The sequence below is a fragment of the Capricornis sumatraensis genome, chromosome 2 (assembly GCF_032405125.1).
Source record: "Capricornis sumatraensis isolate serow.1 chromosome 2, serow.2, whole genome shotgun sequence".
In the NCBI taxonomy this organism is placed as follows: domain Eukaryota; kingdom Metazoa; phylum Chordata; class Mammalia; order Artiodactyla; family Bovidae; genus Capricornis; species Capricornis sumatraensis.
In genome coordinates this window covers 127,965,974-127,980,161 of record NC_091070.1, presented here as the reverse complement: position 1 = coordinate 127,980,161, position 14,188 = coordinate 127,965,974, and the positions used below count along the sequence as shown (strand labels likewise).

Below are 14,188 nucleotides of genomic sequence, written 5' to 3'. Positions count from 1 at the left end.
GTTGAGTGCATGCCTTCCAAAGACAGGAGGACAGTGGCAGGCTCAGGTGTGCACTCTGAGTTCTTGATCATGGGTCTGAGTTCCTGAGTTTCAAGGAATTTGCTGTTACAGTAGCAGCTGCCCCCAAATTTATAACCCTCATAGATTCAGATGCTTAGGAGAGGACAAGCATGCACGGTAGACGACTCCACGTCCAAGTGACAGCAGAGCATGAGGAACGTGGCCAACTGGAGGGGTTGGCAGGGCAGAGTTGGAAAGGGCATGGTGAGAACCCTGCTGGAAGTAACAGCAAATGTTCAAAACTGACCACATTATGGCCAGAATATGCTGAGCCATCAACCTCAGAGGAACAGCAGGGGAAAGCCAGCTTAATATGTATACCAGTTGGTCCTAAGAATTGCAGTTCTTACCTTCTCTACCAAAAAAAACAAAACCAAAAAGACCATAAGGGTTTCCTCTCAAGATGGGAGCAGAACTGATCTAACATCAGTAAAGAAAAGACTGATATGGATGGTGGTTTGAAACCTCAGCCAATCAGATTGTTCTCCAGAGAAAAAAGTCATTAAATATGGTCATTAAACATGCTTTGATGGCATCCTTGCCATTTCAAAAGGGCCCAAAGAGCCTCTCTGGACTAAAGGGGTTAAAAAGCCATGAAACTGTAAATGCACAGAAGCCCCTGGAAAGAACACCTCCTGAGTCAGGGAGGGGGAGGAACTTTTACTTTTCACTTCTCCACTTCAACACTGTCACAATATTTTATAAGGCACATTTATTCCACTTTTGTAATAAAAGGTCAAAAAATTTAAAAAACAACTGAATATTTTAAATAACCAATCTCTGAAAATATATACATACCCTCGTCTCAAGGTTGAAAGATTATTTTCTCCTTTGTGGTTTTCAGTATTTTCCAAAAGTTCTATGAGTGTATGCTTTCTTATTAAAGGGGGTAGGGGGTACTGGAAGAAGTAGGGGAGGGGAAAAAAAGAAAAACATACAAACTAAAAATCTCAACTGGGGACCTCCCTGGCAGTCCAGTGGTAAAGATTTCACCTTCCAATGCAAGGGGTGCGGGTTCAATCCCTGCTTGGGGAACTAAGATTCCACATGCCTCATGACCAAACAACAAGAATGCAAACAATAAAAACAATACTATAACAAATTCAATACAGACTTTAAAAATGGTCCACATCAAAAAAAATTTTTTTTAATCTCAACTAAAAAGGGGGAATGTGTTGTTTTAATCTGTGTCCTGTGAGTTTTCTGTTTATAGTGCTAATATTCCCCATTAACAGAGATTTCACTAGCTGTGTTTTGACAAGGATCCTTACAGCCCTTGTGCCCCAGTTAGCTTGCTGCTGAGAGTCTGTTATCCCCAACAGGGAAATTCCCTTGATAAATTTAGGCTGTACCAAGAACTTCTCAGTTTCAGCACAAACGAGAAAAGGGAAAGGAGGAATGATGACTAAGAGGAAACACATGCTGGGGGAGGGGTGAGTGGCCTCCCAGTGGGGAAAATGGTCAGAACTGAAAACAGACACAAAGAACAGAAACCCAAGAGAACATCTGTGGGGCTAATGGCAATCTCCAGCTCTCAAAAGCCCCAGGGACTGGCCTGAAGGCAGGGCATAGGTCACTGGAAATACCAACAGCAATCATTTAGACTGGAGTTTCCTGTTTTATGCCTCAGAAGGGGTGGACCATGAGGCAGATGAGAAGCCCAGGACCGGGTGGCCTGAGAAATACAGTGTCCTGAGCAGAGGAGGGGACCAGCCCCATGGCATTCGGCCTGGGCCAGGCCACCCCTTCTGCATCTGCTTTCATCTGCTTACAGAACAACCTTTTATGGAGGTCTCCTGGGAGACAAGCCGTGAGAATAGCATGGTGCGGAAAACAGGACCTGTGCTCACTCATGGGGCTTCCCGCCTACTGATTCTGAATATATAAACAGTAAACAAGTAACACATAGTAACTGATGATAAACGAATGTCCGCAAGTATAAATACGAACAGGCAGTTCATAATGACTTATATACAAAGAGCTGTTCCAGGTGGTGACATGCTCTGAAGAGGCTGGAGAAAGGAGACACGGAGAGATTGTTGTTGTTCCGTCGCTAAGTCATGTCCGACTCTTTGCGATCCCATGGACTGCAGCACACCAGGATTCCCTGTCCTTCACTGTCTCATGTTTCACGTGCACACATGAGCTTGATCAAACTCATGTCCATTGTGTCAATGATGCCATCCAACCATCTCATCCTTTGTCGTCCCCTTCTCCCCCTGCCCTCAATCTTTCCCAGCATCAAGGTCTTTTCCAATGAGGTGATTCGGGTACCATTTTAGTTAAAATGAGCTAGGAATGCCTCTCTGAGGAAGAATGAGATAGATGGACATCTATGGTCAACATGTCCTAGGGTGAGAGGATAACAAGCACAAAGGCCCTGGGGGTGTCAGGGAAAGCAACCAATATTTACTATGGGTGTCATGCCAGTGGCTGGGGATCCAAAGGCACAGCACCTGTCCTCTAAGTGCTTACAGTATCGTGGAGAAGAAATGAAAACACCTATTATACTATGCGTTTTCTGTGGAACCCCTGGTGACACAGGAGAAACCAGGGAAGGCTTCCTGGAAGAGGTGCTGAGTGAAGTCTTAGAAACGGGCTAAAGACAGGGGAGAAGCGTCAGGGGAGGTGCACTCCAGGAGAGAACAGCATACGCAAAGGCATAAGGGGGCAACACAGCATCCCACAGCCCATCGGGAAGCACCAGTAGTGGTAACGGTGAACTACAGGGCACGCAGGCATGCGGGATGGAGAGGAGCGCAAGGCCACGTTGTGTGAAAAGCGCGAAGAACTAGAACTTTTCAACAAGGAGAAGGGGCTCCCTTCACATATTTGAAAGGGTATCACTTAGACTAATCTCGGGTTGTTCTGGGACAGACCTAACACCTGAGAGGGAAATTACAGGGAAGGGGACTTTCTAACGACCAGGGCCACCCAAAAGTGGAACCAAGTGGGGCGGAGGCGGTCAGCGCTCCCTCCCTGGAAGTGCGCCAGCAGAGGTCAGGGAGCAGAGCATAAACAGGATAAAGGCCGCACTTACAGGACCTGAGAGGGGCCGAGGGGTGATTCGGTCCAGACAGGAAGGCCTCACTCCTGGACTGGGATTGGGTGAAAAGGAAGAAGGTGGAAGCAGATGAAGGCCACCAGAAAACGCCTTCCAGGCAGGAATCCTGGGCATGGAGCTGGCACCAGCCCGAGGTCCGGGAGCACCAGGGACCCTGCCTTGCTGCCCCTTACGACCCCCGTCTGTCCCCTGGGCTTTTCCCTGGTGAAGATGTCGTCTACAACAGCAGAGTCAAGAATGCGTCTCTGAGTTTGCCATCAGTACCAGGACCCATGAAGTAAAGTGGAAGGCCCACAGTGTACTAGGCTGACACTCTGTGCCACACTTCATCCAGCATGAACCTGCAGAGCCTGCCACCCCCAGGCAGTCTCTCTGCGCTCCGCCCACTGCCCAGGCTGCACCCCTGCTCTTACCTGGCCGCTTCACAGTGACCTCCGTGCGCCCTGAAACCTCCTCTGCCAGTTTGTACCAGGCATAGTTGGGGCTCAGCAGCCACTCTTCCACGTGGCAGTAGTAGCTGCCGCTGTCGCTGACCTCGGCTCTCTGCACAGTGAGGCTGAACAGACCCCCGGACGCGTGCCTCTCGAACTGCAGCCTGGTTCTCAGGCCCTCCTCCTCGGCATAGGTGCCATACTCAAAGGCAGAGTTGTGGGTGGTTTTGAGGATGAGCTTGCCGTCGGCGTCCGAGGGCTTGTGAACATACCAGAGCACAGCGAAGTGGGAGTTCTGGCTGGTCTGGGACTTGACTGAGCAGTTCAGCTGGATGGGCCTGTTTTCCACCAGGGTGAGGGTCCGCTTTGATTTGCTCACCTGCAAATTTGTCACTGCAAAGCAAAAGGGGGCGCTTTAGCAGAATCACCACATACTCCTGGAAATGCGGCCTATCCCAGGTCCTGCCTCCAGGTTCCCCGACTAGCACAGTTCCTAGAGGACCCAACACTGACGGACTTCCCTCAAAGCATGGCTTCACACAAGGAAGCAGCACAGACCCCATCTCATCCCAAACAGCCTCTCCTGCCTCTGCCTTTCCTCGCCCCCAGCTCAGGTCCTCACTGTCTCTCCTGGCTGCTAACCCCATCACAGAGCCTCCAGGGAGATTTGGCAAAAACACACACCTGCCCATAGCATTTTCCTGCTGAAGCAGTTTAGCAGCTTCCAACTGCTCATACTGTTTAGGGTATGCCCGCTCCATGTTCCTCATGAGGCTAAAGGTAGGGGTGCTCTGAAGAATAAGATGGTCCTGCCTGGAGATGCTCTCATCACTGCACCCCCAGATCTGGGCTTCGGAGAGCACTCACTCACTCAACATTTTCTGGGATATGCAAATGAATGAGTGGGTGAGTGGGTGAGTGAATGAGAGTGAGCTGGAGAAATATGGTAGCAGTCGGTGGGAGGATGCTGGGGTGCTCTGCTTGGAGGAGGGGGAAGGAGAAGGTAGAGAAAAAAATGATGAACAATGGGACAGAGCAGAGCTAACTCCAGCTCCCCCTTCCCCTCTCTCCTGATCTACCCTACCTAATTAATTACCGTGCTCTCCTTTAAAGTGCCAAGAAGCCACGGTCTAATGAAATATATCTTATGAAGGTAATTGGAGATCTCACCCACTTCACCATTATTATACTTGGCTCTGCTTCCCCTACTCACCATCCTCCCCTTACTGAGAAAGAGGGAAAAAAAAAATCACAATTCCGAGTTTCCCTTAGGAAGCGAAAAGTAAAAACATCATTTTACCCTCACCCTTCTCTTTTTACTGTGTGTGTTGAGGACCAAATCAGCTAAGAAAGAAACTCAGGACAAGGCACAGACCCTGACAGGGAGAGCAAGCTGGGCTTCCTCCAATGAGTCTGCCCAGAGGGAAGACCAGGGCAGGTTGGCCTGGGCCTGTCTCCAGCATCCCTGCTGATCAGTCTCTTGATCCAGACACAGGACTGAGTCCACTGGTCATGCCTGGGTCTCTCTGTCAGCTCCAGCTGGCTGGCTCTCTTAGAGCTGAGAGTGGAAAGGCAGGATCGAGATCCAAGTCCCATGCCCCAAGGCAACTGAAACTTTCAAAAGCTCCAGACTATTACCTGGACACCCGGCTAAGCCACAGACCAAGGTTCTGAGTGACTGAAAGGATTCAGCAAGCTAAGTATAGCAGAGTCCAATACACAATACCATGACTACAAAAGCAACTCTCAGCCTGGGTCTTCCGGTGCTAAATCAGGTGACACTCTTCACGAAGCCGAATTCACATACCTACAGACCTTCTCAAGGCATCAACACATGTGGTTGAAATAACCTGGGAGAAATCCCCTGGGCCACGACCCCACCCTTCTGGTTTCATCTTTTTTGGGCAACGAGCCCAGTCTCCTGCCTTATTCCTTCTTCAAACGCACAACATCCCCAGGGCACTGGAATCCAGGGCAGGCTTCACCAACAAGCACCCAAGCTCTGGAAACTAGATTCACGTTAACCTGCCAGTCGACTTTTCAGATCCGATGCCTCTAATACTTGAAACAACCAGCTCCCTTTTCATTCCTTTCCAACCCGATTCACTGCATGCAAATGATATCTATATCAGAGCAAATGACACCACCTGAATTGTCTGGTGCTTGGCCAAAATAACTGGGTTGTTCAGTGTAGAATAGAAAGAGATTTAAAATGTATTATTAATTGGGGCCAGATTATTTTTGCAACTGTTACTAAGGAAACCTCCATTGCTATAGTAACTGCATATGTTAAACTGTATTCCTATGACTAAACTTCAACTAGTCACATGGTCTGAGAACAAGAATCCAAGGAAGAGAAATGTTTCAAAGCATTTCAGGTGGTTTTTTTTTCTTCCTTTCCACGTCAAAATATTGTGAGGTGTCGAAAAGCTTGAAAGAGAGGCATTTTTGAAATCTGGTGCATGTCTGACAGGTGGGCAAGGGGTCAGCTCCATGCCTACGTTCTGAATTTCCTCTCGCGTCTCAAGGACAGAAAGGACCTTTCCTGAAGCCCAGGGGAGATGGCAGCCTGCACCAGTAATTAGGAAACACTCTCGCATCCTACCCGGCACTGCCCTGGGCGATGTGCGGCCAGCCGGCACCACCTTCCTCTATGGGGTGGGGAGAGCCCAGCCCCCTTAAGAATCAGAGGCATTTTCATCTGCAAGATGAGAAACATCACAGCGTTACCTCCGAGGAATGTTGTGCAGATTAAAAAGCAATATTCTACAGAAAGAAATTAGCACAGAGCCTGGTATACAATAAACATGCAGGATGTTTTCACCATTCCCCTTTCTTTTTGGTGTCTGGGCTCAATCCCACATTCAAAGCTCCCTACCAAGTCAAGAACTGCCAATCGTAAGTTGCACACTTCCTACGGAAACTACTGTCTGCAGACTGGCAGCATCTGTGTCGCCTGGGAGCTTGTTAGAAATGCAGATACACAGGGCCCACCTCGGGCCTCCTGAACCAGACCCTGCCTTTTTTAAAACAAGATCCCCAGGTGGTTCCAATGCACCTGAAAGCCTGAGAAACCTTTCAGCTGCGAGAGTGAATGGAATGGAATTAGACAATAAACACAAAGGTGAAAGAAAAGTTGCTGAGGACTTGGTTAATTCCCAGCCGTGTCAGCAGGAAGAAAAGGTAGGAAGATGGGTGAGAGGCTGCAGGCCAGATCCTTCCCACACCCCACATGTCTGCACAGATACCAGGCACTTCCCAGCTCCCAGAGCTGGACTGTACGCTGTTGGAGAGAAAGGCTCTTTCTGTACCTGGAAAGTCTCCATCTGAGGCCTCCGATCACCTGTGGACCTGCAATATCAGCATCATGTGGGGTGAAGACACTGACTTACACTGTGCCCGGGGCCCAGCGACCTGTGGTTTCAGGAGCCCTCCAGGTGATTCTGATGCACCAAATTTGAGAAATCACTGGTGTGGCACCGAGGTGGCTGCAGGTAACTCTGGAGATAGCAGTTTCTGCGCAGTGGTGTGAGCAGTAGCCAGAGGGCAGCAAACAGGCAGTGAGGAGCAGAAGGAGAGAGGGATGGCTCTGTCTTTGTTAGAGATCTGTGACAGTCATCAGTCATGTGAGGACTACAGGGGGCAGTAGCTGGACAGCAGGGGTTTTTCAAATTGAGGGACGTTAAGTCAGCCAGGAGACTGGGAGAGAATGAAGGAAGGGCTGCAGAAGTGTGTGTGTGTGTTGTGTGTGTGCGCATGCATGTGCAAATCCTATCCATCTTCAAAGAAGGAGGGGGACTTCCCTGGCAGGGCAGTAGATAAGTCTGCCTGCCAATGCAGGGGACACGGGTTCAATCCCTCGTCTGGGGAGACTGCATATGCCTCGGAGTAACTAGGCCCCTGCGCCACAACTGCTGAGCCAGAAGCCTGCAACTACTGAGGCCCGTGCACCTAGAGCCTGTGCTCTAACAAAAGCCACCACAATGAGAAGCCTGCCCACCCAACTTGAGAAAGCCCTCACAAAGCAACGGACCCAGCTCAGAGAAAAATAAGTAAATTAAAGCAAAACACTACGGCTAGAGACTTCTGCAACCAACTTCCCCCAACCCCCAGAAACAGAAAGGAGGGGGCAAAGGCACCTGCTAGTCAGCAGTTACCACACCTTAGAGTCCCTACAGCCTTAACACCACCTTAGCACCCCTCCCTTCCCTCCCCGTGCTCATACCCTGGTTGAGCCCCTAACTGTCTCCTTCTCAGACCTTATACTCCAGCCTCAGTCTCACCAGGGAGAGCCTCCTAGGCTGCAGACAGGACCTCACTGCTCCCAGCTTAGGGCCTGCCTGTGGCTCCCCACATTGCAGTTCTCAACAGGACAGCAATGCTCTCAGGGACACCAGGGAAATTGAGGTTGGGGGAGGGCGGCGGAGGGAGGGTACAGAATATGAGATGGCCTAAAGCCAGTAGATTCTGTACACCAACCTGGGTTGACTCTGCAAGAGGTCTCTGCCTCGTGTCTCATGTGACTTTCACATGACATTAATCGAAGTGAAAACTCGGTGGCTAGTACCTAGCACTTTTCATTTTGCTATCAGCACGATACTTTTTGTTTTTTTCCATAGCTCTAACATATGCTAGGCAAGTCAAGGGAAGGGTTTCCTTTGCTTTGTTCAGCATTATCTCACGAGTTGCTCAGGATCTTGGAAACCGGTCCAGACAGCAGTGCTGCTCAGAAGTGGCACCACTGACACAATCAGGCAGAGCAATGGGGTGGGGAGCAGGGCCTCTGCCTGGCAGCAGCATGAACTGGGGACCGATCCTCCCACAGTAGCCGCCCCCGAGCACTGACATGTTAGAGTTTATTGCTTTATTACAAACTACTTCTAAAAAAATTTCTCCATTCTGCCACCATAAGGGCATTGTAACATCATTGACTCAATGGACATGAGTTTGACCAAACTCCGGGAGATGGTGAAGGATAGACAGGGAAGCCTGAAGTGCTGCAGCCCATGGGGTAGCAAACAGTCAGACACGACTGAGCAACTGAACAACAATGAACAACAACAGCAACAATTCTTAAAGATTCCATAAATTTTATTTTAGAGTAGGAAATGGACTACTACAAACTGTTATTAAAAAAAGGAGAACATAATAAGTGCAGTCCCAAGTCTTATCTGCCCAGTTTAGAATATTCTTACTTCACACAATTATGCAGTCCTTTCTATGTGCTAAGCAGTGCTCTAAGCCTTTTATAAATATTAACTATCTGGTCCTCACCAGACCTATGCAATAAATATTATCATCCCCAGTTCTATAAAAATACTTGCTCAAAGTCATACTTCTGATAAGTGGTAGGGCCAAGATTCAAACCCAGGCTGTCTGCTCTGTCCTTGCTTCTAACCTTCATGAACTCTGACACTCCACACTGTCTTGTAGAAGTGGGGCTCCCCTGGCCCCTGCCAACCCAACCTCTCCCCAACCCTAGGCTTCGGTCACAAGCACGCTGCTGCCTCCCTTGTGATGTTCTTTACTCACAGCTCTGAGCCTGAAAGCTGCGCTGCTCCTTCCTGCCACCCGCCCCCATGCAAACTGATTCTCCGCTCAACCCTGTGGCCTACCCGCTGGACTAGCCTCTGGCCAGCCTGAGAGGCAAGCCCTGTGACACACCCATCACTGCAGCTACAGCACCCAGCACAGAAGGTGGCACACAGCAGGTGCTCAAACATGCTCATAGAAGGCACTGGAAGGGAGGGGCGAGGAGAAACCAGCAAAAGTCAGGAGGTAGAAACAGCTAATTAGGGTAACCCAGACATGCCCTGTCTGCCTTACCTGTCTGCAGATAGAGCACTGACCCTTGCTCACTGGCTCCAAACAGATGCACCCGGTGTAACCATGACAACCAGGCCCGAGGCATGGGGGGAGGGCTGGGGCTCCTCCAGGGCGCTTGCTCTCATGCTCACTCCTGCTCTCAACACCCACTGGGCAGAAGCCACAGGCACACGAGATGGAAAGAGAGCCTCAGGTTCTCCTGAAAGAAAGGAGGGGCCAACCTCTCTGAAGGACAGGACAGCCTGTCACCTACTAGCCTGTGACAGGGACAGCCACTGTCACAGGCCCCAGACTCAAGGAAGTCAAAGAAAAGAGCCCTCAGCTCGCCCAACCTGCCAGGTCAGCAATAAGAAATTGGAGAAAACGGATTTGGCAGCATCCAGAGGGTATTAAATATTCATCCCAACTGCCCATCAGCAAAATCCCCGCAGAATACACCCACTGACAAGTCGGCTTTCTACACCGGAGGCTGTCCTCCTAGAAGCTTGTTTATTGCTTTGTCAATTTTAATGTGCAATATTTAATAGCCAGACCAAGATATGGTTGTAAATATTTGGAAAATGAGTGCTGACATTTCCCTTATTGCTTCTGTATTTAGGAATATGTAATTGGAGGGTATTTTGGGTGCTAAAGAAAATCAGAAGGAAGCAAAGCAATGCTTCAAAATTAAAAGGAAAAATAAGTGATTAAGAGCAAAGAATCAAATATGCTGAACTAGCTGAAGAGTCCTGCTTAATGCCCCTGTGGTGTCACACTCTGCCTTCAATGGTAGTAAAGGCTACGCTAAATCAACAAGACAGGAAGGGTGACGGGATTCCTTGAAGAGGTCCCTATGGATGTGCCTTTGGAACATGAAGTGCACCTCTGGAATGGTCAGTAATTGGAACCACATGTTTATCACGCCATCCAGCCAGGGATTTCAAAGAAACAAAGAGCCGTGGTGCGGCCAGGTCAGTCAGGGGCCCTGACAAGGACTGGTCTAGGGCACAAAGCACACAGTCTTCTTGGGAGCAGGTGACACCAGCTGTAGAGGGCTGATAAAAGGACCGCCATGAGTGAGCCAACAGTCCCTGGGTTTCTACGTCATGCTGTTCGAACAAGCATATTCAACAAAAGCATCTTCTAAAAGGCCGGGCAGGGGGGCGACGATGTTCCTGTAGAAAACACCAGAGCAGGGTTAAGAATCCATGGTTTGAGAGGCAAGATGTGGAAGAAGAGTAAAAAGAAGAGAAGCCAGCACTGGATTGAGCTCTGGTGTCCCCAGGCCTTAGAGCCATCTGGTGGCAGAAGTGAGAAGAATCAGAGGTGCTCAAGGAGGCCCAATTTAAACTCCTTCACCATGAGCAAACTGTGTCTGGAGGAACCTCTACAGAGACTTTGTGATTCCAGTTTAAGAAAACAAATTTAACAGTCTGCTAAAGGGGTTCAGGGATGGTAAACCTGAGAGAGAGGGTGGATTAAATCAAAGTATATGTTACCAAAGAAGATTCCTGAGGCGGGGGCGGGGGGGGGCAATACTATAATAGAATTAAATTAAGAGCCTGGGCTCTGGAGCCAGACTGCCTGTCTGGATTTGAATCTTGCCTCCGCCACTTATTATGGATCGCTGGGTAATTTATTTACCCTCTGGGTCAGTGTCCTCACCTATAAAATGGGTGAAACCAGCACCCCCTCGTGGAACTGCATGGACTAAGAATGAAGAGCTTTATTGTATATAAAGCATTCAGGGTGGTGATGGGCACGCCAGAAATGCTCAATAGAGATCAGCTGATATCACTACTGCAGTTACTTCTTCCGCCACCAGTGCTGAAACACCTCCACACAGCACTCTACAAAGAGAAACTGCTTCTGTAAATGAGAGTAACTGAGTGCAGAAAGGATTTGGCGCGGGGGGGCAGGGTTGGGACGGAGTGTGCTATGCAGCATGCAGGATCGTAGTTTCTTGATCAGGAACGGAACCTGTGGAAGCACAGGCTCCACAGTAGAAGCACAGAATTCTAGCCACTGGACCACCGGGGGAGTTCAAGAAAGGATCATTTCTGATACGGTCTAAAAAAGGCCAAAGTCTCCCTTTCATCCACCCCAACTGCTTTTGAATGACATTCATACCTGGATTCCCACCCCTATTTCCCAGTTTTTGGACTTTGGCGAGTTCTGATCTCTCGGAGCCTCAGATATTCCATTTATAAAACGGGCAAGCAGTACTTTCTTCTCAAGGCTGGAGGAAAGGTGACTGAGGGCCATCCACACCAAGTGTCCAATACACGCTCTGACTCGTGGCCAGCCCTCTGGAATTTCTCCACTCCTACTTCCCCAAATAAAAGCTCTAGTAACAACCAGGGTGTGTGAGGAAAAGAGTAAAAATGAACACAAAGCCCTCTGGAAAATCTTAAGTGCTAAGTGCATAAATATTTGATAAGGAGCGATCAGAACGCTTAAGGGGGATGCACTCTCTCTGGTGCCGCAGTCCCTCCCAGGAGCTGCGCACGCTCAGCCTCAGCTCCCACCTTGCTCTCTGCGGCCCCCAGAGGGCCAGCCAAGTGCATTACCATGCTCCTCAGAGCAGAGGCCAAGCAGCCGGGCACTTGCTCCCAAGTCTCCCATGCCAGTCGCTGCTTGTTCTCACTTCATGGTGAAATCACAAACAAACTGACTCAGTGTAAGCCATGTGAGAGTTAAACATATAGCCCTCAGAGCAGATCCTGGGTCCCCTAACTCTTCGGGGGGCAATAAAATGATATAATGGAAAATGGAGGTATGTGGATATCAGAGCAACCTAGGCTCCTTGTTCCAATCTGTTTTCCATTATCTGACAAGCAAACTGTCCCTATCAAGGCTCCTAAACACTGGGAGCCTGGGTTTCCTCATTAGCAAAATGGGCATAAAGACATCTATATTATTTCATTGCTGGATGAATATGAAAAGAAAACAGAGGTATTAAGCATAAAGCCTGGCACCCAAGAGGTATTTAGTACATTTCTGTCCCCTTTCCCCTTTAGCTGTTATTGTTTCAGTTGCTAAGCCATGTCTGACTCTTTGCAACCCCAGGGACTGTAGCCCACCAGGCTCCTCTGACCATGGGATTTCCCAGGCAAGAATACTGGAGTGGGTTGCCATTTCTCTCTCCAGGCATCTTCCCGACCCAAGGATTGAACCCACATCTCTTGCATCCCAGGTGGATTCTTATCACTGAGCTACCTGAGAAGCCCTACTTCCCCTTTAGTAGCACCAGAATTAATCCAAATCCAAATAACTAGAATCTTCAATGAACAAATTCTTTTTTTCTTTCCTTAAGTAAATTCCATCTTAGCTTCTAAGTAATAAGACAAGCAAGCAAATATTAGGAATTTATTTGAAAAGGCAGCACCAGTCAAGGTCCTAGGGTCAGTACTTCCTCTGCCTTCTATAGCTGAAACCACGTGATGGGCACTGAGGGGGTTCACAATCTGACCGTGAGGACAGAGGAGACCACAAAGGATGCAATTACTCAGAGAAGCAGACAAGCGGGTCCCTCAGCATCTTCCCCAACAAGGGTTCACACAAAACAGGGTCTCTGCTTAACCCCCCATTAACCTGCAAATCCACTTCAGCAGAACAGCCTCTTCCCTGGCATCTTGTTGTCCAAGTTTCAGCTCTAATTGGCCAGGGAACCATCCCATCACTTATCCAAGTCATTCATTCCAAACAGGACCCTGCTATGGGGCTAGAAGAGGTGAAGGATAAGCCCAGATGTTGCCACTTTGTAACCTCACGTTGCTGAAAATAACAAACACTGTGATCATTTGCAGTGGTGGAGCAGACCAGGTTTGGGCGCACACCATGGCTGTGAGCAATCAGAAACACCCTTTTTGCATGGTGTTCAAACCATCTTTGCAAAGTTGGTGAGGTATCTCTTCAAAATCTTTGCAAAGATCCCACCCTTCACTGCATGGCTGCTGGTGCTCTCCTGCTCAGGGCCAGGCTCCTCCCTCTGCCTGCCACCAACCTAACTGGAGACAGGTACAGACACAGAGAAAGAGCAGCAGAAACTTACCCTCTCATTAGAGGAAGAGCCTGATTAAGGTGAGAGTGTTTGCACACTGCCCCCTGACTAAGGCTCCCCAAATGAGTGTGTCCTTACAACCTGATGCAAGAGAGATCCCACCTGCCCGGGAGAGGGGAGCTCTCAAGTGCTCAAATCCAGGGCAGGAGGGCAGGGCCTGGGTCAGGCAAACAGTGTGGGGGAAACGATTCAAACATGGCTCCATTCACCAGCTACATGACCCTGGGCTGATCACTTGACCTTTCCTGGGGTTGTTGTGAAATTTTCATAAAATAATCCCAAGCACCCAGTGCAAAGCAAACATTCAGTAAGAGCCTGTATTCTCCCTTTCGCCTCTGAGGTTCCTGTCTGCAATCAGGGAACAATGGGTACCTTGTTCACATCACTGTTGCAAGGATCATAGGAGACGACATTAAGAGACAGAGCTTTCCACAGTCAAGTTGGCCTGCATACCCCACGGATATCAACATCATCTCACATACACACAAACACATACTCATACAAGCGACTGGGGAAGTGTTCTGGATTAAAGGAATCTAAAGAGACATGACAACTAAATACGATTGTGACCCGTGACTCAATGCAGGTTTGGAAGGAGAAAACACTATAAGAGGCATTTTCAGGACAACTGGCAAAATGCTAGTACTGTCCTATAATCGTGTTAAATTCCCAGAGTCTGACAATGCTGTTGTGGTTCTAGAGTGTGTGCGTGCGCTCAGTCATGTCTGGCTCTTCACTACCACATGGAATTCTCTGGGCAAGGAC

General features: G+C 49.0%; 1 protein-coding gene across 1 annotated transcript in view; it reads right to left on the bottom strand.

Moving 5' to 3' along the window:
• The window catches only part of IGSF3 (immunoglobulin superfamily member 3), an 84,215-nt gene that overhangs the window by 29,214 nt on the left and 40,813 nt on the right, over positions 1 to 14,188 (bottom strand). Inside the window, exon 8 of the mRNA XM_068960566.1 lies at positions 3,538 to 3,948. Coding sequence (XP_068816667.1) covers positions 3,538 to 3,948 — 411 coding nt within the window. The remainder of the gene's footprint in view (positions 1 to 3,537; positions 3,949 to 14,188) is intronic.